The 26,731-nt window shown below is 46.4% G+C and overlaps 1 protein-coding gene across 1 annotated transcript in view; it reads right to left on the bottom strand.

Moving 5' to 3' along the window:
• Window positions 1-26,340, bottom strand: part of NRIP2 (nuclear receptor interacting protein 2) — a 447,283-nt gene extending 420,943 nt beyond the window's left edge. The window contains exon 1 of the mRNA XM_086952819.1: window positions 26,070-26,340. Coding sequence (XP_086808945.1) covers window positions 26,070-26,291 — 222 coding nt within the window. The 5' untranslated portion in view covers window positions 26,292-26,340. The remainder of the gene's footprint in view (window positions 1-26,069) is intronic.
• Between the last annotated feature and the right edge of the window lie 391 nt (window positions 26,341-26,731).

Genomic DNA, 26,731 nt, shown 5'->3' with positions numbered 1-26,731 from the left:
GCCCTAAAACTAGACCCCAGTGTGACACCTTCCTCTGGCCCTCAGCCCTTGTTAAAAATACCCAACCCCGGCCCTGAACCCTAAAGCTGTACCCCGACGTGACCATCCCCTTGCCCCCAGTCCCTAAAAAGATCACCCCCAGTCTAAAACCCTGAAAACATACCACCCCCACCCAAGGCCCAATTCCCAATACCTCACCACGACAGAAAGGCAGCTCTTCTGAGGCATGGTGCAGGTTGTAAAGAGGATGCAGAACGGTCTCTCCGTTTCCTCTAACGACGCTGATAGCCTTTAACAGGCGGTGCATTTACCACCATGAATTTGCCCTTACCACCAGTACCATGCATATGCCTTTAGCATTCCTACCTTTACTACATTAATTTATTGTAAAGGCATGCATGGTACAGGCACATGCGGTGTACAAAAATCCACAGCAAAAGCTATGAGCTTCTCTCTACAAATCCAGAAATCTCTTCCTAGGGGATCTTAATATACACTGGAACAAAACTGATGACCCCTCAGATGACCTCATCAAGGACTTTCTTGACATTAGTGACTTGACACATCTCTGCCAAGCTCAAACACACTCTAAAGGTGCCACCCTTGATGCTATTATCTCTAGCAAGGAACTGGCTTCTCTTTCCCACATCATCCCCATTGACTGGTCAAACCACCATCTCATCCTTTTCACCATTAACAGCTCTATCCCACCTCCTATCCCTTGCTCCAGCAAACAAAAGAAGCTAACCTGTAACCTTCACCTCATTCCACCAGGTGAATTGGAATCTTCAATAAAAGCTCGTCTACAGCTCTCCCCTCTCTCCCAAAGTGCCACTGGCCTAACTGACCATTACAATAATTCTATCTTCGAAGCCCTTGACCAAATTTCCCCTGCCAAATGAAAACTCCCCAAAAATATTCCGTCCAAAACTTGGTTCAATTCTGACCTAAACAAAGTGAGACAAGCTCTTAGGCAGACTGAACGCATTTGGAGGAATCAACCTTCCACCTCTAATCTTGTCGTCCTCAGAACCGCTAGGGCCAACTACAAAAGACACATCTTTAACGAAAAATCTTCCTTCCCACGCTCCCAACTTGATCAGGCTAGAAATCGTCCCAGGGAACTTTTTAACATTGTCAAAAACCAAACCACCTCAGCCCGCCCAAAATGATTGGCTACTGTTGAAAGGTATGAAGAAATCGCTAGCTTCTTTTCTGATAATTTGATTGATCTATCATTCTCCCCAACTCCCCCTCTACTCAGCCAAGACCCCCCTTAGCATTCCCCTGGTAATTCCTTTCACTTCCCTCCCCCCCGTGATACCTCATAACTCCTCCCCTCGCTCTCCCACTACGAACCTAACTCCACCAACCCCCAGCTAAAAAGCAACGCTTCATGGAGTGATTTTTGTCCACTATCAGAGTGGGTTGTTCTCAACATCATCGCCGAACTTAAACCATCCTCGCATACCAGCGATCCTCTTCCTGCTCATTTGGTTCAAGAACTTAAACACATCATTGCCTCACTTTGGACCAATATTATCAACTCTTCCTTTGCCACTGGTATTGTTCCTGCTTCCCTTCAACTAGGCCAAATTACCCCATCATCAAAAATACAGGGCGGATCCCAACGACTTAAACAATCTGCGCCCTATCTCCAACTTTCCTTTCCTATCCAAAGCCCTCAAAAAATGCACATTGATTCAGCTGGACAAACACACCGACACTTTCAACCTCCTAGACGTTTTCCGGTCAGGTTTTAGAAAGGGTTGCAGCACGGAAACAGCAATGCTCAACATTATTGATGACAAACATCGCTCCCTGGACAAAAGCGAATCCTCCTTCCTCATTCTCCTTGACTTCTCCACTGCCTTTGATACTGTGAACCTTGGTATCCTTACTCAAGATCCTCAAAGACCGTTTCAGCTTTGACGGCAATTTCCTCAAGTGGTTCACCTTTTATTTCCAAAATAGAACTCAAAAAAATAAAGTCAGAAGTTGGCTGTTGCTTTAACTTTATGTTGCTTAAGGATTTTCTTGTTTCATTCAGTTCCTGTAAAACAGCCAAACGGTCTTTTACTTCAAACTGCGTTTTTTCTTCTTGTACCACTGACATCTGACTATCGAGGTCCTGAACGTTCATTCTAATTCCGAACAATAGTTCGTATGGGCTGAAACCTTTTAGAGAATTTCTTGGCATGTTGTTAAGACTAGTCTGGACACTTATTAAATGTTTGACCCACCCAGCGCCTGAACCTAATACCTTCGCTGTTATAGATTGCTTTATGTCCCGGTTTTTTGTTTCTATCACACTATTCCCTTCCGGGGTATGACTGACAAGAATACCACAACCCAATTCCCATGCCGGCCATGGCCTCCCCATAAGCTCGAGAGCTAAAAGCAGGACCCTGGTCAGAATGGAACGTGGTAATTGCGTATATGCCGATATGGACTCGCAAATCTTTTATAACCGTTCTAGCGTCAGCCGAGTGCTGGAGGCCTCATTTTTTTAAGTGCTTTTCGTCTTAACTATTAATAGGACGCAGGATGGGGTGTAGGCAGCGTTACGCTCTTTCTGACTGGTAGCCGGTAGCAAGGTTCGCTACTGCGATCCCTATTACAGTTTTCACAGTTGTTTGCATATATTTGGTGTTCTACACTCATTCCCGGCCACCAGAATACTGATTGTAATTCAGTCAGTGATTCCTTGATCTCTCTGTGCCTTAGACCCAAACCCATGTGTGCGTCTGCTATTAAAAATATTCTCCTGTTCATGTTTGGAATTACTCTATCCCCCACTCCAGGGATTCGAGCAAAAGGAACGGAGTTTGCATCGATTATGTATGCATAATTGAGTGGATAGTTTACGGGTAGTGCTGCACAGTCGCCTTTTACGGTCGTTTTTACTGCCAGCATGGTTTCCCCGTCTATGTACTTATCTGTATGCTTTTTTGTGGCTACGGAAGCCGGGTTAGTTGCTTCCGCTATGGCTGTATTAGCCAATGAATTCCCTGCAACGCGAACGCCATCACGCTGAAGACTCTGTGCGTGAATCACGTGAGTCTTTTGTAGTTCTTTACTTAAAAGAGCTACCTCGTTCCAGAGCTTTTTATGCTTTATTGTGGCACCTGTGTCATCTTAGTAGTCGTTTTCGATCCAACTCTGCAGTTTGTTGTTGTAAGAATTGACGCAAAAATGAGAATCGCACACGATAAGTGTGGGGAATTCGCGTTCTGCATTTTCGAGCGCCATCTTTAAAGATCTGATTTCAGTTCTTTGAGCCGAACAGTACTTTACTGATTCGGTTTTTGTTATTTTCGGTCTGAATTTACCGCACAGCCAACGACCTTTAATAATCGCACATGCTGCATTGTAGGATTTGCTCTCTACATTAAAATGCTGTACAAAGCTATCTGTATAGATTATACAGGCGTATTGTGGGAGAGGCAGGATTTCGATTGGCAGAGGATATTCTTCTTCATATTCTAAATCATTCAGTTCTTTGTATTGCGGGGCGAAATAGTATTTCACGTCTTCCGCTCCAAGAGAATCTATGCACTGTATCCATTTCGGATCCAGTGACACTGTAGGCAGGTTTACTGGGCTGAATAGCGCCTCGAAGGCGGATTCCGCTGTAAGGATATTAATCCGTTTGCCGTGTGCTAGTTCTCTTTCATTTGCTAATGCGATTTGCACTGCGTTCACAGTTCTTCCTGTGTGACTGAATGTTTTTTCTGCTTGTGTGTACAAGTGAGATTTAATTGAAATTGGTACCTTTTCTCCCTCATTAGAGGTTAGGTATGTGAATCCGCATCTTCCTGGGATGACTCGGATTACAAGATCACGTGTGTTGTCACGTGTATCTAATTTTGTTTTTGCTAACATGTCTGTTTGCAGTGATCTCAAAATTTCTGTGTGTTTTTGAGTCCAATTGATTTGTTTTAAATCAGGTTTTATTAGTTCGTAGAGAGGTTTAACCCTCTCTGCGTAATTTAGGATGTAAGTTCTTCCGAAATTCAGAAAACCTAGTATGGATTGTAAATTCTTCAGCGTTTTTGGAGCTTGGAGTACAGCGCACTTCTCTAAGAAGTTGTCCGCTAGGCTTTTCCCTTCACTTGATAATTCGTACCCTAAAAATAGTACTGTCAGATGGGGAATTCGGGACTTTTTAAAGTTGAATTTGTAACCCTCTGCTGCGAACCCAAGTATAATGGTGTTCACTCTTTTCAAGTGAGTATCCAAGTCGTCGTCTGTGAGATAAATATCATCTACGTAAGACAATGCTTCATCATCATAGATTTGTAGTAACTCTGTTACCCTGGCTGAGAATAGTCCTGGGCTGTTCTTGAACCCCTGTGGGAGTCGACAGAATTTTTTCTGCGACCCAAATGCGGAGAAAGCGGTCAAGTATCTGCTTTCTGGTGCAATGTTTTGACAAAAGAAACCATTAGAAATGTCTAATGTTGTTTTATATTTTTTCCTAACTATATTATTCATTAGGGCTGCACTATGCGAGTTTTGTACTGCAAAAGTTTTGCAACATGTATTAAGATGTCTGTAGTCCAAAACTAGACGATATGAATTGTCTGGCTTGGAGACAGGAAACAAAAGATTGTTCATTTGAGAGGTGCATGTTTCAATCACCCCCTGGTATTCAAGTTGATCTAAGATCTCCCTGACCTGTTTTTTAGCTTCTTGCTTTATGGGATACTGCCGTTGGGCAGTTGGTTCACTTTTTAATTGGATTTTGTGAGGTGGTGAATCCTCATCCCATCCTACATGATTTTTATACAATGCAGGTGCCTGGGCCACTGCCCATTTCCTTGCATATGTGTATTTTTTATGAATCGGAATGTGATTCGAGAAGGCAGGCATAATCACTTCTTCGCCACGAGGGCACTCCCTGACAAACTCCGGGGGCCAATCTTTTTCAGCTAACAGAATATCATAGCCTTTTGAGAGCTTATCCCAAAATAGACCCTTAATTTTCCTAGTCTTATCACCCTCTATACGCAATGTTATTTCGTATATTTTATGGGGCTCGCTAAGTCTGGCGTCGGCAGTTTCAACCTGAATGTATTCATTCGTGTCCACTGTCTCCAGATGACTCATCAAGATCTTGCGCGCTATACTGATCTCTGCTGCACTGTCCAACATTGTCAATGCCCACTCCCCGTTTTTCAACTGTGTCCTCAGTATTCTCGGCATGGTTGATTACTCTAATACTGGCTACCTTCTTTTTCTGAAATTGAGATTTCTTATTTTGAGCAGGTTCCTTGTCTTTGGACTTGGTGTGCTCTCCTGGGTCTGACCGTCCTCTTCTTTCCGAATTCTGTGGAAGAGATCGAGAGGGACGTGTATCAGTACTTTGATATCTATCAGGTTTTTTTATATTATCCCTATTTCTAAGGTTATATCTTTTCTCAGAGGGCTCCCGTTGGGGAGACTGGCGTTCTCGAGTCGGAGTTCTTTCCCTCCGTCGAGGAGACCTTCCTCTGGACTGGAAAACTTTTTCCTTGGGAGTGGATTGCTTATTTCCATCCCAGCTCTTTTTAGGAGTGTTTAAATTATTTTTAATAAATAATTTTTCAGGATTTTCGAGCAGTTGGGGCTTAACTGGTTTTCCACCCAAGCTGTCTCTACCAATTCTTCATAGCATTTTTCTATGATTTTTGCAAGCTCAACAGGATCTTTTATATCTGTTTCCCTCAACTTCTGGCGAATCGCCACAGATGCTGCTTCTCCCTTTACGTTGGCTAATAATATAGCCGTGACCTGCTTGAAGTCTTTCAGTAATTTCATACCTAGATTTAAAGCGGACTCTGGACCGAATTCATTTTGAATCTGTTTTAGCACTTCTGGTATTACCGCCATAGACGGAACACCGTGTGTTTTTGTGTAAATGGAAGCAAAGACTGTACCCCAAGTGTCGCAGTCCTCCACGTGTGGTGCGATTCCCATAGGAAGGCAGATGGTCAAGATTCTGTGTTTCTCAATAGGGGTAGTATCAGGAAATACTGCCTCTATTTGAGTGATTTTCTGGGCTAACCAGAAAGGAATTTGTTCCCGTCTTACGGGTGTTTTACCAAGACATGACTGTATGTTCTGTGGTGTAATTTTATTTGTGTTCCCCTGATGAGGGGTCAGCTGTGGTGTATTAACAGCTGGCTGGACTGTTGCAGTCCGTATTACATATTGGACTAATTGCCTATGTATTTTTATTAATGTGTTTAACTGTTCTAACAGCTCTTCTCTAGACATTCTTGTAATGTCAGGATGTGGTGTGTAGCTGGCTAGAACCGGCCACGTGGCTCCTGGTCTACCTAGTGGACCGAGCCTAGTTATGTGATCATTGTGTTTTAGGGCGCCATTAAACCAGAGCAGGTGCTCTTGAAATTTAAGTGGGATTTCAATCTCCTCGAAAGGAGCGTACTCTCCCGGAGGTTCCTCTATTTTGTAATAGTGAAACTCTTGTGTTATAGCGTTTACCGCTGGAAAGTTTATCCATGAATAGAATACCTCTGTCTGCCGATACTCGTGAGCCTCTATCACGAAAATTACTGTACCACCTTGAGGTGGCAGTCCGTTTTCTATAAGTTTTAAAGTTATAGATCTTCTTAACTGGACCGGGATGATAATAGCATCCGGGTCTGTGTACTCGGGACCTTGCTGAGTCGCATCTACTGCGGCCCCAGGGGCTCCGTTTTCTGGCATTGTAAAAATGCGAGGTTTGCAGAGTAGGTCTCCAAGGAGACAAAGATTAGATGCACAATATTTTGGAACACTGTATCCTTCAACGTTGAATAAACCAGAGCTTTACATAGGAATCTCTTCCTACTAAGGTCGGGCGGATTTTAACCTTTCACCCACTCCAGACGTCTATTGGAGTATTTACGGGAGAAAGGGGTGTGAAATATGCACGACTGAGTTACTCTACAAGTCTTGCGTTAGTTTATCGCCTTACCAAACGTTTGGGCGCCATGTAGTGTAGTTCCTAGTTTCCCACTAGGCCCTGCGCATTGGAATAACATAAACAGTAGTATCGACGTGGAACTGCTTATATTCCAGGCCTCCACTGACTATGCTAAACTTAATTGGGTTGTGTTACCAACTAGCTCAGAGGTCACTGGAAACTTTCTTCTCTGCATAGGAAGTGATCAGCTTCCTTGGCACAGACAAGAAGGGATTCAGTTTTCCAACAACCGTGCAACATGACAACTTTGCTCCTCAGATCAAGAGTCGATCTCTAGGGTCGTGTGAAACAATAGACATAGATTTCACTCAGTCAGTCTAGTGCAGTTTACTTTCACAGTATGTAGAGAATAGAGAGACGGGCGTGTATCAATAAAGGTTAACATTTATTGAACAGTCTTTCTTCTCATACAAGAGAAATGTATTGCCACAATTGCAATAACTGTTATTATAAAAAGTACGTACAGTAAGATAAGTATTGCGAAATAGAACTGTAAAAGCATTGATATGGTTTCTTAGCCATACAATGATTTAAAGTAATAAAACATATATACAGTCATATATACATTAGGCTAACATACTCAACTGGTGCTTCTAACTAAGCCTACCCCAGTGTGCCTGACCTAAGCCTAACACGTGAGAAGGGGGAGTAAGTAAGTAGCTTAAGTTAAGTTGGTTTTGCCAAGGTTTGTTTCAAGAATTCTCGTCTAAGGGTTTAGTCAACACCATACCTCTGAATAGAATGATGGAGGATTGGTATCTCCTTCAGGGGTCTCTCTCGATATCCCAGTCACCCGCGAGGGTAAACTGGAAGCGCCGGGACTGGATTTCTCTGCACGAGAAATGCAGCGGCTTCTCTCTTCAGCGCGTCGAGGAAGGAGGGGTGACAGCGTCCGCGGGCAGCTGGGCTGGATGTCTTCGCAGAGGACGGCTGCACGGCTCCTCAAGCGTACTGCACCATAGGTCGCGCTGTAGCGGCGATAATGGTAATCAGCAGCTTCACCACCACAGGATAGCAGGCTGCAGCGACAGAGTGCTAGTTTTTACCAACACAGGGTCATGCAGGCAGCCAGCATCAGCAACAGTAGCTTGCAGCTAACAGCTCACATTGCTTAAGGCAACGTTGGTAATATTTATACCTGACAGGTGCCGGGTTTGACGCAAGTTTGCTGGACATAAGACGTCAATTAAAGATGTCACTAGGAAGTGACAGTTATCAGTTGCTCATTAGAGTTCCATTACTAATCAAAACATAGCAAGCGGGGATTTCCAGGTTTGCTGAGTTTTTATCTTGTTGAAGAACTCGGAGTGTTATCTAGGAATATCAGATAGTGACTGCTGCTCTGTCATTGCACTAATTGGTCGCAAAGGAAGTAGCAGAGAGTCATGCTGGAATGTGGCTCTGTTCGTGTGAGGCCAGAGATGACTTTTCAGAAAATCGTACTTGAACGGTTATGCCAATATAGGGAATACATGGATTTATAGCCGAATAGGGGCATAAGGTCACAGTATCGATCAGGAACCTAGATAAGCACGCAACACCTCTATAAACCTCAACCTGTCTCCCTGGGCGTTCCACAAGGCTCTATCCTTTCACCAACTCTTTTCAACCTCTTCATGGAACCGCTCACCCTTATTCTTAAAGAAACAAAAATCAGTTACCACCTCCATGGCGATGACACACAACTATACTACAGGATAAAATCCCACCACGACATCCTACATCAAAACCACCTCAAATTAAACCCCAAAAAACGGAAATCATCCTATTCTCTCCTAAGAACAACTCGCTCCCTATCCAATACTGGATCACGGACATTAAAGCACTCAACTGCTCTCTGACCATCTCCAATTCGGTCAAATCCCTCAGCATTAGCTTCAATCAGAATCTCAATCTCACTCCCCATATAAAAAACTCCTCTGGAAAAGAGGCCCTCTTCACTCTACATCACCTTAAAAGAAGAGATACAGCGGCGTACATATACTACACTTGGCTTCCACTCGGCAGTATGTAGGAGTGAAGGTAAAGGACTCCAGTTTACCAAAGAGCCACATCCTTTGAAGAAGTACGTGTATGATCCAGCCGTAATGGATCGGTTTTGTGCCCTTTCTTTGGCACAATATTATCCTATATATCCATGGTGGTTATGACTTTGCTCGACCCACTCTCTTGTCTTTACACAATATGTGCTATTACTCCAGAATATTAACAGGACCACATTCATGTTTTTCCCCCTTCTGGCACATAGTGCGACATAAGAATTGGTCGCAGTATTCAGTTTTGTTTAATTACATCTGTCTGTCTAGGATTTTAGCCTATTAGTCTATGTGACTTGGTGCCACAACTTTTATACATCACTGAGTGTGATTTGCTGTGAAATCACCAAGAGTTGTCTATAAACGTGTGTTCCACTTGTAATGTACTCAATATATAATAATTGGGACTAAATGTATCTGCATCATTACCCTCCCTTTCAGAAAATAACTTGGTTATCCAAAAGTGTCACATACGTATGCATGAGTGTGTCCATGCTAATTTATTTTCAACAAACAACCTGAATTATGACTACATTCATTCCTATAATTAATTGGGATCTTTTGGTCCTGATGAAGGCCGGCAGACCCAGGAGTTAATGATTGGCTGTAACATTCATACCCTACAACGCTGGAAACGGATCAGCTCCCAACGTCTGCAGGTACATTCTGTATCCTTTTAATTTTTCCTGGGAAACCCAAGCATAAAATTGTTTTATTGGATAATTCCCTAGGTAATTTAAACTTATTCACGCCTGATTCTTAGCAATATTAGGAGGTCTCTCAGGAAGGTTGAACCCATACGGAGGCCCTGTCATTTTGGATGAGGGACTCTTAAAAGCCTATCACAGGCATTCTGTGGGTGGGGGTCTTTAAATTAGCCCCTTAGGGTTTCCTCTGCAGGGGTTCGAGTACTGAATTGGGATTTCCATCTATGTCTACATGTGTGTTGACAGTAGGCCTTATTCTGGATATTGTGTATTTAATAATTCGGACGATAATAAGGTCCCCTCAAATTCTTTCGACTCCCCGCCGCCCCTCGTATAAGATATATGATTGCCGTCATGACCAACTAAAACTTACCCAAATGAATGTATGGAGTGTGAAGGAGTCATCACCCCCACAGGTCTGCGAGGCGGCTTCTCAGGTTAGCTGTTAACACTATATAAGTATTCCTCATTCCTTCATTCAGAGCATTTCATGATAATGTAATGATTAGTGAGTTTTGGTCCATTGTTTTTAAAGGTGAAGTAATCCCTCACAGGAATGTAGTAGAGAGAAGAATGATTTAATGCCGGTTCTACCTGACATTAATAATGTATTGTGAAGGTGCGTACCTGTGTAGTTTGTCCAGATCAGATGACACTCCCACAGAGTTTGTTTGTTTAGAAAGGTCTCCCTCAGCTCAGTGGTTTAAATTACTTCACCTGTGATGTTGAGTTCCCAGCCACACATGGGGAAGAAGTGCAAATAAGAGGTTGTGGTAGAAGTAGTGATGATGGAAACACATAACTTATGTTTTTTTCCAAAGACACCGAGGGAAAGATGGATCAAAGGGTTTTACCCATTCTGTGTCTATGGGAAAATGTGTTCGTACATATGGCCCTTACTCACACCTGTCTGTAAGTATTAATCATTTAAAAAAGATTTCATATCAGAAGGAGATAATACGCTATGGTCCATGATAGAAATGTTCCGTCTCGCCCTGCTCATGGCAAATGACAATTCTATGAGGTGTGTGCCCCTATGCCCAGCAAGCGTACCTCACTTCCCACGATCATGGGTGATGGTTGATGAAATAGTTGCTGCATGTATGCATACTTTAAATTTTAGGACATCCTTGTCTATTTATTGACAATAATATGATTGCCACCCAACAAAGAAACATGGTCTTTCCCTTGAGGCAGGTGTGCATGACCAGTGGTGCACGGACATTGCAGGTCATTGCTTTTACTTTGCTTTTATGCTGAGGCTGGTGATGTGTGTGGGACAAATGCAGGAGTGGAGGCACTGACATTAATAAAAGCAAAACCATAACACCTTGGAGCAGAGTCCAAAACACTAAGGGGGTCTTGAAGTTCACCTTTACAAACAGAGATGTTTAAGGAATGGGCAAAGTGGGCAATTGTAGTTTTATGTAGCGTGAGCTTGACCCAATGGCATTAGAGCACTTTATATGAGCACCAGAGTACATTACAGAAGGTCAAATGTTTTGTTTTTTTAGGTTTGGGAAAATCTGTCATTTTTCCAGAATCACCAGAGATTGAACCAACGCCGAGATTCAAACCTGGTTCTTCAGCAGCACTCTGGCAAAGCCCACAGCTGGAAAGTCTTGTACCAGCCTGGTGTGCCTAAATTCACTGCCTTCTCTGTAACAACACTGTAACAAGCATTTGCAAACTGATAGTTTGAGGTATTGACGTTACAAATAATAATGCCACGCCAATGGCACATACTTTCAGTAATGCGAAACCTAGTGCATTGCAAATGCTTCCATAGTGAGCCAGGAACCAGCATTGTATGTCTCAGTACATTTAGGGTTGTCCCATGTAAGAACGGTTTGCCAAGGGAAAAAACTTTTTTCACTGTTAAAGTACCCTATTCCCCCGGTTTGTAGGGGGTCTCTCTCTAATTTGAATCAGTGCAGTACCGCAAGGTGCTCCTAGAGGTCCCTTGTGAGCAAGGCACCAGCACTACATGTCTAGATGTAGTACAGCAAGCTGCTCCTAGAGGTCCCTAGTGAGCAAGGCACCAGCACTGCATGTCTCGGTGCAGTACCGCAAGCTGCTCCTAGAGGCCCATAGTGAGCAAGGCACCCGCTACGCATGTCTGGCTGCAATACCGCAAACTGCTCCTAGAGGTCCCTATTGAGCAAGGCACCAGCACCGCATGTCTTAGTGCAGTACCGCTGCTCCTAGAGTGTGTGTCCTGCCTGAAGCCTTTTAAGAAAATATTGCCTTGAGGCTGTAATTAAAACCTACGGAGTAACAACACATGTAACAAGGGGCGTCCTCATGGGAGGTTACAAGAAGAGACAAGGCGATACTAAATAGGTACTACTAAGCCAATTGACCAATGAGCTAATAATAAAGATGGTTGGAAAGTGGGCGGAGCTTTATGACCATATCCTGAATACAGCATGCCTCAAAGAGACAGCGCAAGCGCTGCCTAGGCGAGACCTAAAAACAGAACTGTTCAGCCAATCGGGACCCCTGATGTTTTTGCTCTAAACATCTAGCCAGTGAATGGCTCGGCGAGTGACACAGCAGGCACTGAGATAAGCTGAGACCTCTGGGTCATGAATTAAAATCCCAGCAGCTTCAATTCAGCCTTCAATCCTTCTGAGGTCGATCAATTGATTACCATTGAAATGGATAACAGTGACACTTGTTTACAGTGCTTAGAAAACAACAAAAGTTTAGTTAGGAGCTCTATATACACAAGACGTTAGTTGCTAGTCTACCCCCTCTCCTAGCTCCTCTCTCCCTGTGCCTACACAGCTGGTGCCCTCCTTTCCAAAAGACTTTAATACGTTTTGGAATCTTGTTACTTCGTCATCGACAGAAAACATTAAAAATCACCTGGGCTATACACACTATTGCACATTGTAAGCCCCTGTTCTCACCCTTTGTGTGCATAGTGCTTCGAAGAGACCGAAGAGCTATATGTGGGCGCTATGTAAAACTCTGAAGTCACTAAACCAATAAATAAATGATTCACAAGCAGAGAACACAGGTGATGGTCACAGGCTCATTCTAATGTTCCTATTATGAATTAATTTGAAGATGGCAATGTTGGTCTTCAGGAGAGAGAGGCACAGAGAGAGAGTGGGAGAGAGGGTGAAGGAGAGGGACGCTGAGAGAGAGACAGGCAGGGAGAGAGAGAGAGGGAAGCAGAGAAAGAGAGAGAGACAACGAGGGAAGCTGAGAGAGAGACAGGCAGAGAGAGGGAGGGAAGCCGAGATAGAGAGAAAGACGGAGAGAGACAGAGAGAGAGTGGGAGAGAGGGTGAAGGAGAGGGACGCTGAGAGAGAGACAGGCAGAGAGAGAGAGGGAAGCAGAGAAAGAGAGAGAGACAAAGAGGGAAGCTGAGAGAGAGACATGCAGAGAGAGGGAGGGAAGCAGAGAGAGAGAGAAAGACGGAGAGAGACAGAGAGAGAGTGGGAGAGAGGGTGAAGGGGAGGGACGCTGAGAGAGAGACAGGCAGAGAGAGAGAGGGGGAAGCAGAGAAAGAGAGAGAGAAAGAGGGAAGCTGAGAGAGAGACAGACAGAGAGAGGGAGGGAAGCAGAGAGAGAGAGAAAGACGGAGAGAGACAGACAGAGAGAGGGTGAAACAGAGAGAGAGGGGTAAGCAGAGAGAGAGAGAGAGACAGACAGACAGGCACGCAGAGAAAGAGATAGAGGGGGGCAGAGAGAGACCCACAGACAGAGAGATAGACCGAGAGAGAGGGGGGGCAGAGACAGACAGCCAGTCCGAGAGAGAGAGAGAGAGAGAGAGAAGCAGAGAGAGAGAGAGAGAGAGAGAGAGAGACGCAGAGAGACAGAGATAAAGAGACAGAAAGAGAAAGAGAGAGACACAGAGAGAGGGGGAAACAGCGAGAGAGAGAGAGAGAGAGAGATAGCCCGGGGAGAGAATGTGCGTGCTCTGATAGTTATTGTTATCCCCATTTAAATGAGGCAGACAGTCATTTTAGACAACAGCAGGACCTGTACAGATGTTTATGTGATTGTGTGTGTGGGTGTGTGCGGGGGCAGGAGCGCGTGGGCCGAAATCGCGGAGGGTGTAACTGTGCTCAAATCATGTATCATCACTTCGACGTCTTTGTAAAAAGACTAATGTGACAGAAGTCAGCCATAGAAATGCAAAGTCTTCTTGATACAAAGTAACTTGAAAAACAGAAAAATCCGCAGAACCAGGTAGAGACGGCAGGACAAAGCTACTGAGGCTTTGGTTCTAGTATAGCAGGGGGTGCAGGGCCGGGGCCTAGCACCCCAAATCCAGCATTGCAACCGAGCAGCTAGAAGCTGTGCTGTCTCGGTCCTGTGGGACTTCCAGCAGCAAACCCCAGCTCCGCGGAATGGCCCCTGAGTGAGCGCCACCATGTTTGTGCCTCTGAAGTCCATCTCTGCAAAGGCCCAACTGGGGAAGAGTGACCAGCAGCAGGGCCCCTTCAAAGAGCCGGGGCCACACGCCCCCTAGTGGTCTCAATGGATCCGCGGATATCAAATAACTGCTAGGACTTAGAAAGCTAAAAATAATAAAAGAGTGCGTGTGTGCCCGTGTCATGGAATGGAGGGGTATTTATAGCACGGAGTGTACGGGAGTGATTGGTGGGTCAACCGTTGGCTGTGAGTGATTGCGGTTGGACTCTGGGCAATCATGTGGGACTTCTTCAGCCATTACTCAAACACTATGGGGCAAATTTACAAGCCCCTTGCGCCACTTTTGCGTCACTTTTCCCATGTTAAAAATGACGCAAAAGTGGCGCAAGGGGCTTGTAAATCTGCCCCTATGTCTCTTGATCCGAATTATCAGTCAAAGGCTCGTTCCTACAGTTCAGTTTTACCGTGTTGTCTGGAGACTCGATAGTTTGGCACTGCTTCCAAAGATGGAAGGCAATCAATCCACAACATAGGACCCCTTACACCAAAGGGCCGCCCGCCAGTTTTTGCCTTTGGAAGGAAGGGCAGCTGCAGAATGGTTTCCATGTTGTCTGCGATGGGGTTCCTCGTGAGTCAGTGGTGGGGTGGCATTGTTTAGGTATACCGGGCACTTTTCATTATAGAATATTTCACTTAGGCTACCAACAACTTCGAATGTACCTGTTGAAAACACTAGGAGCCTGTGGGCGGTTTTCAATGAAAACTGGGTGTGGCCATTTTATCAGACGGAAGCATGGCCTGTCCACTTGATGTTACATTGCACGCAATCAATCAATATTTAATGGGGGCATTAAATACTGATTGTCCATTTGTGCCACATTGGGTTATTTCCACACTGTGATTTGGCTTTTGGCGTAGCTGAATCTTGGATAAATGGAATTCTGCGCCTTTGATCACTTCGGTTATTTTGAGGATGTCATCATTTTTCCAGAGTTGTGAAGCCATAGGAGCACTGAAGTAGTATCACATATCATTATACATGTGTTCTCTGCTGACTGGGTGGCTGGCTAGGGCATAACATAGACCCCCGTAGCCCCTGCAGTGCAGTGGACCCCCCCACCTTTGGAGGCCCACATCCAACCCAAGGTATTTGAAGATATGGGAGCCTGAGGGGCCCCAAGCCACATTCTGCAAGGGGGGACACGTCATCTTGCATTATGCCACTGGTTGCTGGGCACCGTGTCTACGATACAAAGATGGGCCATCAAGCCCTCTTTGACTCTCTGGGGTACCTTGATTGAGCGGTTACGGTCTGGCTCATGGCACAGTGCTGTGAAGGTTGAGACGACGTGCTGTATAACATAATTTGCCAGGTGTGGTGGCTCATATGTCGACAGTGGCCACTGTAGGGATTTGTGTCTTACACCATAATTAAAGGTTTACATCCTGGATTGATTCTTCAGCCGTTCATTCTTTCAAAGTCAATAAAATGAGCATCATTGCGGGGGGGACAACTATCTGCTGTCGGTTAATAGTGCCAATAGACTCCACCTGCCACCACTGGGAAAGAATGTGCTCTACAATACACTTCTCATGTCTTGTTAACATTACAGCAGTCACAGTAAAGATGGAATGACAAGCCTAGGTGACTACTTCTTACAAGAAATTAGACTTTACAAGCCCTTATGGCTAGCACATTTTAAACCACAGAACAAAGAACGGAAACTTCAAATATCTAAACATGATACTCTGTTGCATCTACTTTTTGGGATCATTGGGCTGCTTGCTATTGCTCTGTGGGTCACAAACCACTGACCACAGTTTATACTGATCTCAATCCTCTCCCATAGGAAACAATCAACCAATGTTATCCTATGGGATTTCAACAACTTGGTTGCTTCAAAGCTGCCGGGGTGCTGAAGTCAGCTACCGTGCAGACACATTGGCATTGTAAGTGACCTGGAACGATGACTACTAGTGATGCTGCCAAAACCTTCAACTATTTATGGTAATTCTTGTAAAACAAGTCCAATCCAAAACTGTAAAATTCTCATCCCTATCAAACTCAAATTATATTTAATAAAAACAAAATGTGGGTCTTGGTAGCTCAGCACCTGATGTTACTTGGGAGTCATTGTGGACAGGCAATTAAAGTTTGACCCGCAGGTCAAATCAATCAGCTCCACAGGCTTCAGATTACTATATGTCATAAAAAAATCCTTCAGTCTGTCAGGAAAGACTTGATTCAAGCATTGATCATGTCAGAAATAGATTACTGTAATACTCTCCTTGTGGGTATTCCAAGATATCGCAGCCATCTTCTCCAGCTATACAGAATACTGCTGACAGAATACTGCTGCAAGGCTGATCCTGGGGCTAGGACGAGACACTCCTATTTCTAAACACCTGGACAAACCACACTAGTTACAGACAAAAAAATATATATTCAAAGCATTATGCCTTTGCCAAAAGACCGTATATGGAAATAATAAGCATATGATTATGAAATAACAAAATAATTCTACAAAGAGCTGCAGTTCAACTAGTCTTTACTAAGTGACCCTCACGAGTTCAATGCAAAAGCTTGATGTAATAATTTCAATGCTTTTGCATTTGACTCGTGAGGGACACATAGCAACGACTAGTGGAACTGCAGCTTCATGCAATAATTTCAATGCTTTTGCATTTGACTCGTGAGGGACACCTAGCAACAACTAGTGGAACTGCAGCTTGATGCAATAATTTCAATGCTTTGCATTTGACTTGTGTGGTACACCTAGTAACGACTAGTGGAACTGCAGCTCTTTGTAGAATTATTTTGATATTGGATACTATAATATTCACTGCCCACTGCTAATCTTGTCCCATAATGCTTGCAGGGCCTTTGGTTGGGATTGTACTTTTGCCCATAACTGTGCTTGGGGTGGTCCTAAGAGGATGGGACCACCACTTAATTGTTCAGCATGATATGCTCTTTGTGTTCAAGGCATCTGCTTGGTCCTCCCCCAGATTAGGGGGACCCCAAAATCATCACCTCTCTCATTGCCTGATATTTTTCTTATTCAAAGTTCACTTTTGTGAATTGGTTATATGCTTTTTAGCATGTAAAGTTGTTATATCAAAGCATTTGTGGATGCAGTTTAGTAGCTGACTCCACTCTGTGGAGGCACAGAGTTTTTGCCTGAATTCTGTGTGTTTTAATGGAATGCAGAGTTTATCACCCAGGCCTAGTTCAAATCAGGTTGCAGCCTTGAGTTCATTTTTAAATAAGTGCATGGTCACATTTTCTTTTTATGGTTAAGGCAAGGCTGTGTTTATTTTACATTATTATCATCAGGCTGCAGATAGCAAGGCCTGATGCATGAGCAGTGATCAGTCAGATTCATGACCCAGGCTGGGACACAGGTTTGAAGAATTGAAGCACTGAAGCATTTTACTCTTTAAAAAAAATCTTTGTCAACTCATTATTGGAGCTGAGAAAAAATTATGTTTCTGAATGCTTTTAAAAGGGAGAAAACCAAAAATTAAAAGATACATTAATAATTAGGTAACCTTTCATTTTAACATTCTCCCATTTCAAAGTGTCACATTTACAAACAGCAGGCCTCTTGCTACCAGTAGCCAGTAGACACCGTGTCATGTTCATAACTAAAAAGTACAGTTATTTTGTTAAATGGGATACATTTAAAGTGAATAAAAATATTTCTATAAAATATATTGTTTCATTTTTCTTTCCACTTTCAATTAAGCCAATTGTGCCTTAATTTTTTTATTAAGCATGTTTCTTCACTTTAGATTCCTCCCATTTAAACAAATGACTGTACACAAATGACTGTATTTTTCTGTTATAAATATGGCACCTTGTCTACAGGTCACTGGGAGCAAGATGCCTGGTATTTGTAAATGCGACACTTGGAAATGGAAGAAAATGTAAATGATTGCTTTTATAGAATCCATATAAACACAAACACCTGTCACAAATCCATATGGCACAGGCTCACAATCACCCATACAATTATATCCCACTCATATGCACACATGTTCATATATCCGCAAAGACCACGCTCTCACTGACATAAATGGCAGCCCCGTCATAGTGGCCCTAGTCAAAGAATTTTGTTCAAACCATAGTATCTGGCACTATAGACATGATGCTTAAGGTCAATGAAGCTAAGCGTGGGGGTGTCTGGTAACAATGCACGCGTTGCTTGGCCTTTCAGAAGCTCATGATGATTTTCACTGATCAGAAATAACTCTCACTACAGAAAAGGTTGTAGAAACCTGGGTAAAGTGTGCTAGGGCGGTGCAACACACAAAGGGAAGCGGTCTTCTGTCTCTGGTGAGGGCAGAGAGAGCTTCTTGATCCTCTGGGTCAGCTTCTCTGGACTTAATGGGCTAGCTAGGGACCTAAGCACTGGCAATGCAGAGTCAGCAGTAGTGCAGGTCATAAGGGCTGAGTAGGCCATATTCTTGAGAAGATGTGCAGCTTGCAGCTCCAGTATCTACAAAGGCACCAGAGCAGTGACCACACATTTCTCATCACTGTAGGGCTCTTCAGTGAACTGCTATGGCTTAAATTTCACTTTTGGGGTAACATAACATGGTATTTGTAAAGCTCAAGTTCACCCAAGAGTATCTTGGTGCTGAACAACAGATGTTTATTGTGACCCAACTCAATAGTGCTCATAGGGTAGCATAGCTGCACCTCATTGACAATCAGTGCAAGTACTTCTCAGTTTTTGAACCCCAACCAAACAAAGCCAGCATGGTCTGAGGGCTGCTCCTTTCAGGAAGAATATGTTTATGTGTTCTTTGATATGAGTAGCAAGGATATTCAGAAATTCCTTAATACGTGGCACCGGGCAAGACTCTACATGAAGACTATACGCTTGACTCTTGTTTGCTAACTTAGTGTGACCTCATCAGAGCTTTGGGCACAAGTAACTATGATGAACAATATATGGAGATGGGATTTGCTATGACATAGAATCCATAGGGGGTGAGAGTTGTGGTCCAGGACCCAAAGTGACCGAGGTGGGAGGATTGATCATTAAACGTTCCTGAAAGGGGTCAAGTGTGGTTGGGCTGCTTGGGGGGCGGGCGTCTTGGGGTCTTGACGTCCTGAAAGCTGGTGGTCCCCAAGGTAGAGCGCCTGGAGATCTTACCGTAAGAGATGGAGGTGCTCAACGATTACTGTGCAACATTGTCTGATGGGGGACATAGGAAATACCACCTAAAGGGTTCAGTGTGCAATAGGTGCTGATTGGGGAACAGTGTTGTTGAATGCGGGATAGGCAGTCACACAAACCCCTATCATTCCATCAGAAAGACCTGGCTTGATAAGTGTCCAGTTCTTCCAGAACTGGGATCATGGTCGCCTCCCGACCATGAATGTGACAGTTAAGATAGAGAAGGCCTTGCAGTAGGCTGGGCAGATCACCGGGGGATGCGTCCTGGGGATTAGACTGGGCAGATCCCCGGGGAATGTGCACCGGGACATGAGACTGGGCAGATCACTGGGGGATGTGCACCGGGGCATGAGACTGGGCAGATCACTGGGGGATGTGCACAGGTGCATGAGACTGGGCAGATCACCGGGGAATGTGCACCTTGGCATGAGACTGGGCAGATTACTGGGGGATGTGCACCGGGGCATGAGACTGGGCAGATCACTGGGGGATGTGCACCGGGGCATGAGACTGGGTAGATCACCAAGACATGTGCACCAGGGCATTAGACTGGGCAGATCACTGGGGGATGCGTCCTGGGCATGAGACTGGGCAGATCATCTGGGAAGTATGCTCGAGAATGAGACTGGGCAGATCACAGTGCACTGTAAGACTCAGCATGATACTGGGCAGAACACTGGGTGCTGTGTGAAGTGTCATGAGACTGGGCAGATCACTGGGGGCTGTGTGCCAAGCCAGGAGACAGGGCATAACACTGGAGGGTGTGCACCTGGGCATGAGACTGAGCAGATGCAATGTGCACCTGGGCATGGGACTGGGCATATCATTGGGCCATGAGACTGGGCGATTACCGGGGGGTGCGTCCTGGGCATGAGACTGGGCAGATCATCTGGGAAGTATGCTTGAGAATGAGACTGGGCAGATCACTGGGGGCTGTGTGCCCAGCCTGGAGACAGGGCATAACACTGGAGGGTGTGCACCTGGGCATGAGACTGGCCAGGTCTCTAGGTGCTGTGCGCTGGGCATGAGACTGGGCAGAACACTACCCAAATGCTCATTCCGAGCCCCTGGTAAAATGGTGTGGTAATGTGGTACACGACATTACTGGTAGCACGGGGTTTTTGTTTTCTCTGGTGCTGTATTACCACCCCCTCACTGTTTCTACAAGTTGGAGCGGAGTAACCTGGAAATACTGCTATTCATCTCCAAAACCACGATATATCTAGGAATACTAGGTTTTCGCAAAGAGGTTTTGCGAAGTTTTATCGGGTGAATGTGTGCAGAGAAAAAATGCCAGGCCTTTGCAGAGTCTGTTCACGATTTATAATGCCAAGTTGAGCACACACTCTTGTTTGTCAAATGTGAATCACAGTGGCTCCCATAATGAGATCCCTAGTCTTATGGAACGGCATCATTACGAATTTCTCATTATTGTTGTGTCCCCCGTGAATATTTAGTTTAAGGAAACAAAGGTCCTAAGCACTTTCAGAAATATAAGCAAATGACATATAGACCACAATAGGCTACTATATATTTTTCCTTGTCCAGCCGGACAAGGAATTTATTTTTAAATGGAATCAAAAATTATTAAGACTGAATACAAAAGCAAAAATTCCTAAAGTAGGGCACAGTCCGGTACCGTACTAGTGAAGGAAACACAGTGGGAGGATAGAGAGTACAGTAAGAGAAAGGATTTTTACAGGCAAAGAAAGTGAGCAGTCTGGACACTTTTTAAATCAGTGTTGGGAGTGTTTGCCAGAGTAGTACGTACAAAATAATACACAATGGTTGAATGTATGTCTACTTAAAAGAGTCGACGTTTCGATCCCGTGCTCTAGTTACAAAGGGATCATCATCATGACAAAACAGCGTTATTTTGCCTGGTATAAATAATAATACGCCTCGGCTCGGAGGGTTACCTGTGAGGAGTAGGATAGGCAACGCTTGTGGGAGCGTGCAATGCTAGCCTCGATTAGGGGGACTCAATGTTAGGAGTCACAGTGCGCTTTATGAAGAATTGCGCATGGCGATAGGCGATTAACAGCGTTTCCTTGGTGAGGCGTTTGGCAACCCGGTATGATAATACTCAGCGTTGCGGGCGGTCTATAAAATGAATATTTACATCACAGGCTGAAGTATGACCCAGGACCTGCACACTGAATATCGAACCCACAGTATCAGTGGGACCGACTATCGAGGGCAAAATATCGAAAGAGGATATCAATATAGAAGTACGTTTAGATTGTCCATGCCTAACTCCACATATATATACCTATGCAGTGCATATATCTTCAAGGCACATGCACAGACGTGGGTTTGGGAATACTAAATCTATACTTCCCCGTATGCACACATGCCTTTCGATATATTGTCCCTTGTTACTCTTCTACCCCGATATTGTTGTGTCGATATTCAGTAGTACAACCACTGCAAGGCCATTCCAAGCCCTGCACCTCTGAATGGGGGGTGATGCAGTCCAGCAGCCCAGTGTACATGACTCCACGCTGCAAAACCACGCTTTGCAGTGTTTTCTGTGCACAGATTCCACCAGAATGGGGTCTGACTGACAGCGGAGAAGGACACAGGAGAGGGATAGTCAGTGCAAGGCATGGAGGGAGACGGGGGTCTAGGAAAGTACAGTCTGGGCCATTGAGTACAGGGGTATTATTGCACAACGGCAACCTACAAAAACATTGACTATTGGTATAATGCCAAGATAAGTACATAGAGGTAAGTGCAGGCTGATCTGATCATTCTACAGAGGGTTTTGGTCACTTGGGGACCAGAGGACCGGTACTCCGATATGGACGCGTAGTTTAAGGCATAAAACCCAGGCACCGCCCTCTGAACGCTCATCTTTGCTTCTCCACCCCTCATCAGCAACATGGTTGCTTTCAAAGTCACCCACGTGATGGAGACTGCCTCGCCTGCATCCAACCCGCATCTTTCAAAGTCCACCAGTCTTTGAGATGTGGTACCAGAATATCATGGATTTGATTTTGTCCTGCAGACATCCCAGCTAAAGTTTAGGCTACTGAAATATTGCCATGGTAAATATATATATAGGTAGACATAGGTTTCGTATACTAAACTCCACATGTATGTACCTTGACAATATATATGTCTTTAAAAAACAAAGATATGGAGCTAAGGATAGTAAATTTAAGGCCAAAATTGGACACACTAGCGAAATCAAGAAACAAGAATTAGCTGATATAGATATATATATATATATATATATATATATATATATATATATATATATATATATATATATATATATATATATATATATATAAAAGTAATAAAATGACTTGAAAAATAGCCCAGTCTTCTGATGCATCTGCTGCGCAATGGCTCCGCCTTTCACCATTCTTGAACAACAAAAGGAGTACCACCCAGAAGCATAATAATAATAATATCTGTTGTGGGAGGGCTGTTGGAAGTTCACAGCACAGCTAAAGACATTTTAAAGTTTGGGCAAAGCGGGCATTTGCCCGGGCCCCCACCATCCGAGGGGCCCCCTGGAAAAGTCAACGTTCTATTGTTCTAGCTTGCCACTGTCTATTTCCATTTGTCGGCCCTGCCTCTCCCTCGAATTCTATCTCGCTTTGCCCAGTGGCATCTTGATGGTTTTGGGGTCCCCTGGAAAGACATACTTTAACTGTTTTTTTCTGTGAACCCCGGTTTTTAAAGTTTGTTTGACATCATGTGAACTTCAGTTGGCAGAAAATAGGCAGTAAAATTACGACCAGGGGGCCCCAAAACATTCGTGCCTGGGGCCCCAAAAATACTTAAAATGTCAGTGAGTGAGTACAGGGCTGCTGTTCCTCAGTCTGAGGCAGTATTACCCATTGTGGGCAACAAATGGACACAATGCAGGAACAGGCCACAAGGAAGAGGTTCGGCGGGGTGGGGAGCCAGTGGCAGCGAGGGTCGAGGTGCAGGTAAGATCAGAGTAAAGAGGATGTGCTCTACCCTCATTGCCTAGCTCCATGGGGAGAGCTTCTTTCTATGGTTATTCCTGCAGTGCATAGGTAATAATTGACAACTGTATTATTCGTTATTATTATTATTACGTTCACTATTCGTACTGTTATTATCGTAGTGCATACTGTATGCAGCCACTAGAACAATAGGTGCTACAATACCCAACAGTACTCCGTTCATTGCCCAAGGAAGGATAAAATGCTGAATCAGCCCTGCCACGTTTCAACGTTTGCCCCGTCAGTCGCTCGGGGGGGCGGGCGGAAGGCCCTCTCGACAATCAGCGCTTTGCAAAACTGCAGATGCTAGAGCAGGGGTGGGTGTTGTGTCCCTCTCGTGAGCAGGGGTGGGTGTTGTGTCCCACTCCTGACCAGGGGTGGGTGTTGAGTCCCACTCGTGAGCAGGGGTGGGTGTCGAGTCCCACTCGTGAGCAGAGGTGGGTGTCGTGTCCCACTCGTGAGCAGGGGTGGGTGGCGAGTCCCACTCGTGAGCAGGGGTGGGTGTCGTGTCCCCCTCATAAGCAGGGGTGGGTGTTGTGTCCCACTCCTGACCAGGGGTGGGTGTTGAGTCCCACTCGTGAGCAGGGGTGGGTGTCGAGTCCCACTCGTGAGCAGAGGTGGGTGTCGTGTCCCACTCGTGAGCAGGGGTGGGTGGCGAGTCCCACTCGTGAGCAGGGGTGGGTGTCGTGTCCCCCTCATAAGCAGGGGTGGGTGTTGTGTCCCACTCCTGACCAGGGGTGGGTGTTGAGTCCCACTCGTGAGCAGGGGTGGGTGTCGAGTCCCACTCGTGAGCAGAGGTGGGTGTCGTGTCCCACTCGTGAGCAGGGGTGGGTGGCGAGTCCCACTCGTGAGCAGGGGTGGGTGTCGAGTCCCCCTCATAAGCAGGGGTGGGTGTCGTGTCCCACTCGTGAGCAGGAGTGGGTTTGTGTTCCACTCGTGAGCAGGGGTGGGTGTTGAGTCCCACTTGTGAGCAGGGGTGGGTGTTGAGTCCCACTCGTGAGCAGGGGTGGGTGTCGAGTCCCCCTCGTAAGCAGGGGTGGGTGTCGTGTCCCACTCGTGAGCAGGAGTGGGTTTGTGTTCCACTCGTGAGCAGGGGTGGGTGTTGAGTCCCACTCGTGAGCAGGGGTGGGTGGCGAGTCCCACTCGTGAGCAGGGGTGGGTGTCGTGTCCCCCTCGTAAGCAGGGGTGGGTGTTGTGTCCCACTCGTGAGCAGGAGTGGGTTTGTGTTCCACTCGTGAGCAGGGGTGGGTGTTGAGTCCCACTTGTGAGCAGGGGTGGGTGTTGTGTCCCACTCGTGAGCAGGGGTAGGTGTTGAGTCTCACTCGTGAGCAGGGGTGGTTGTTGAGTGCCACTCGTGAGCAGGGGTGGGTGTTGAGTCCCACTTGTGAGCAGGGGTAGGTGTTGAGTCTCACTCGTGAGCAGGGGTGGTTGTTGAGTGCCACTCAGGAGCAGGGGTGGGTGTTGAGTCCCACTCGTGAGCAGGGGTGGGTGTTGAGTCCCACTCGTGGGGGAACATTTTTTTCAACGCAACTTTCACGACGCATGCCTTTACCTCGCAAGTTTTACAACGCATGCTGTTACAACGTATTGCGCTGGGGGGCGCTCTAGGATAGGGAATAGATTTCATTTACTATCCAACATCTTCCCTACTATCCACGGGGACTGGAGTTGGAATAGTAAATTAAACTATTCACTATCCAGCACCCCTCAACACTATGCGTTGCAACAGCATCCGTTGTAAAACTTGCGATGTAAAAGGCATGCGTAGTAGAAGCATGCGTTGTAATGTCATACAACCCCACTTGTGAGCAGGAGTGGTTGTAGAGTCCCTCAAGGGAGATGGGTAGGGCGTTGAGTCCCACTAGTGAGCAGCGGGTGGGGGTTGTGCCCCTCTCGTGAGCAACGGGTGGGTGTTGTATCCCCCTCGTGAGCAGGGGTGGGTGTTGAGTCCCACTCATCAGCAGGGGTGAGTGTTGTGTCACTCTCGTGAGCAGGGGTGGGTGTTGAGTCTCACTTGTGAGCAGCGAGTGGGGGTCGTGTCCCTCTCGTGAATAGGGGTGGGTGTCATGTCCCACTCATGAGTAGGGGTGGGTGTCGTGTCCCCCTCATAAGCAGGGGTGGGTGTCGGGTGCCACTCTTGAGCAGGGGTGGGTGTCGTGTCCGACTCGTGAGCAGAGGTGGGTGTCGTGTCTACTCGTGAGCAGGGGTGGGTGATGAGTCCCACTCGTGAGCAGGGGTGGGTGTCGAGTCCCACTGGGGACCAGGGGTGGGTGTCGTGTCCACTCGTGAGCAGGGGTGGGTGACGAGTCCCACTCGTGAGCAGGGCTGGGTGTTGTGTCCCCCTCGTGAGCAGGGGTGGTGGCGAGTCCCACTCGTGAGCAGGGGTGGGTGTCGTGTCCCACTCGTGAGCAGGGGTGGGTGTCGTGTCCCTTTCGTGAGCAGCAGGCGGGGGTCGGACCAGGCTGCACTCTGAACCTCTCGCTGTCTTTGCCGTGACAGACATGCACAGCCATGTGCTCTTCATCTTCAGTTGAGTGGCACCTGTCAATCAATGCCAGGGTGTACATAACTCGTTCGCAAGGCTTGCCTCGGCGCTGTGTGCAAATACGTGCGTTGTATTGAACTAACGGTAATGAATATGCCCGGGGGAAACCGTGCAGACTCGAGGCTTCCTCAGACGGCAGTTACACTTATGGGGCGGGGGTAGTAAAGGGCAGCGCCGGGCCGCACGTTCACACGCATACAAAGCGGGCAGTTGGGAATGGAAGTAGCGCTGCGGGACTCACCAGGTCCTTGGAGGTGCCGAGGCGCTTCAGCTGGTCCAGGGGCAGCAGGTCGGCGGAGTCCTTGTGCACAAACTGCGTGGCCTGCTTGAGCCGCCGCTGCTGGTGCAGGATGGCGCGGTCCCTCATCTCCGTCTCCCTCCGGTGCTGGCCGCTCTCGCCCTCCCGGGGCAGCGGGCCGCGGCTCCCGGGGTCCGCTCTGCGGCAGCTGCTGGGGCTGCTCATGGTAGAAAGGAAGGCTGCTCCGAGCTGGGGACCGCTGCTTCTGTGCCAGGAGCCTCTGCTTAGCCCTGGTGCTTAGCGCCTACCTTTCCTGCCCTCCCCTAAGCCCTGCTGCTGTGCACTCCACTCTACTGCCCTCCCCTGAGCCCTGCACTCCACTCTACTGCCCTCCCCTGCTGTCCTTCACTTCTCTCTACTGTCCTCCCCTGAGCCCTGCACTCCTCTCTACTGCCCTCCCCTGAGCCCTGCACTCCTCTCTACTGCCCTCCCCTAAGCCCTGCTGCTGTGCACCCCACTCTACTGCCCTCCCCTGAGCCCTGCACTTCTCTCTACTGCCCTCCCCTGCTGTCCTGCACTCCTCTATACTGCCCTCCCCTGGTGTCCTGCACTTCTCTCTACTGCCCTCCCCTGCTGTCCTGCACTTCTCTCTACTGCCCTCCCCT

Source organism: Lissotriton vulgaris, chromosome 1_2 (assembly GCF_964263255.1).
Source record: "Lissotriton vulgaris chromosome 1_2, aLisVul1.2, whole genome shotgun sequence".
NCBI lineage: Eukaryota > Metazoa > Chordata > Amphibia > Caudata > Salamandridae > Lissotriton > Lissotriton vulgaris.
This window is presented reverse-complemented; position numbering and strand designations above follow the sequence as displayed.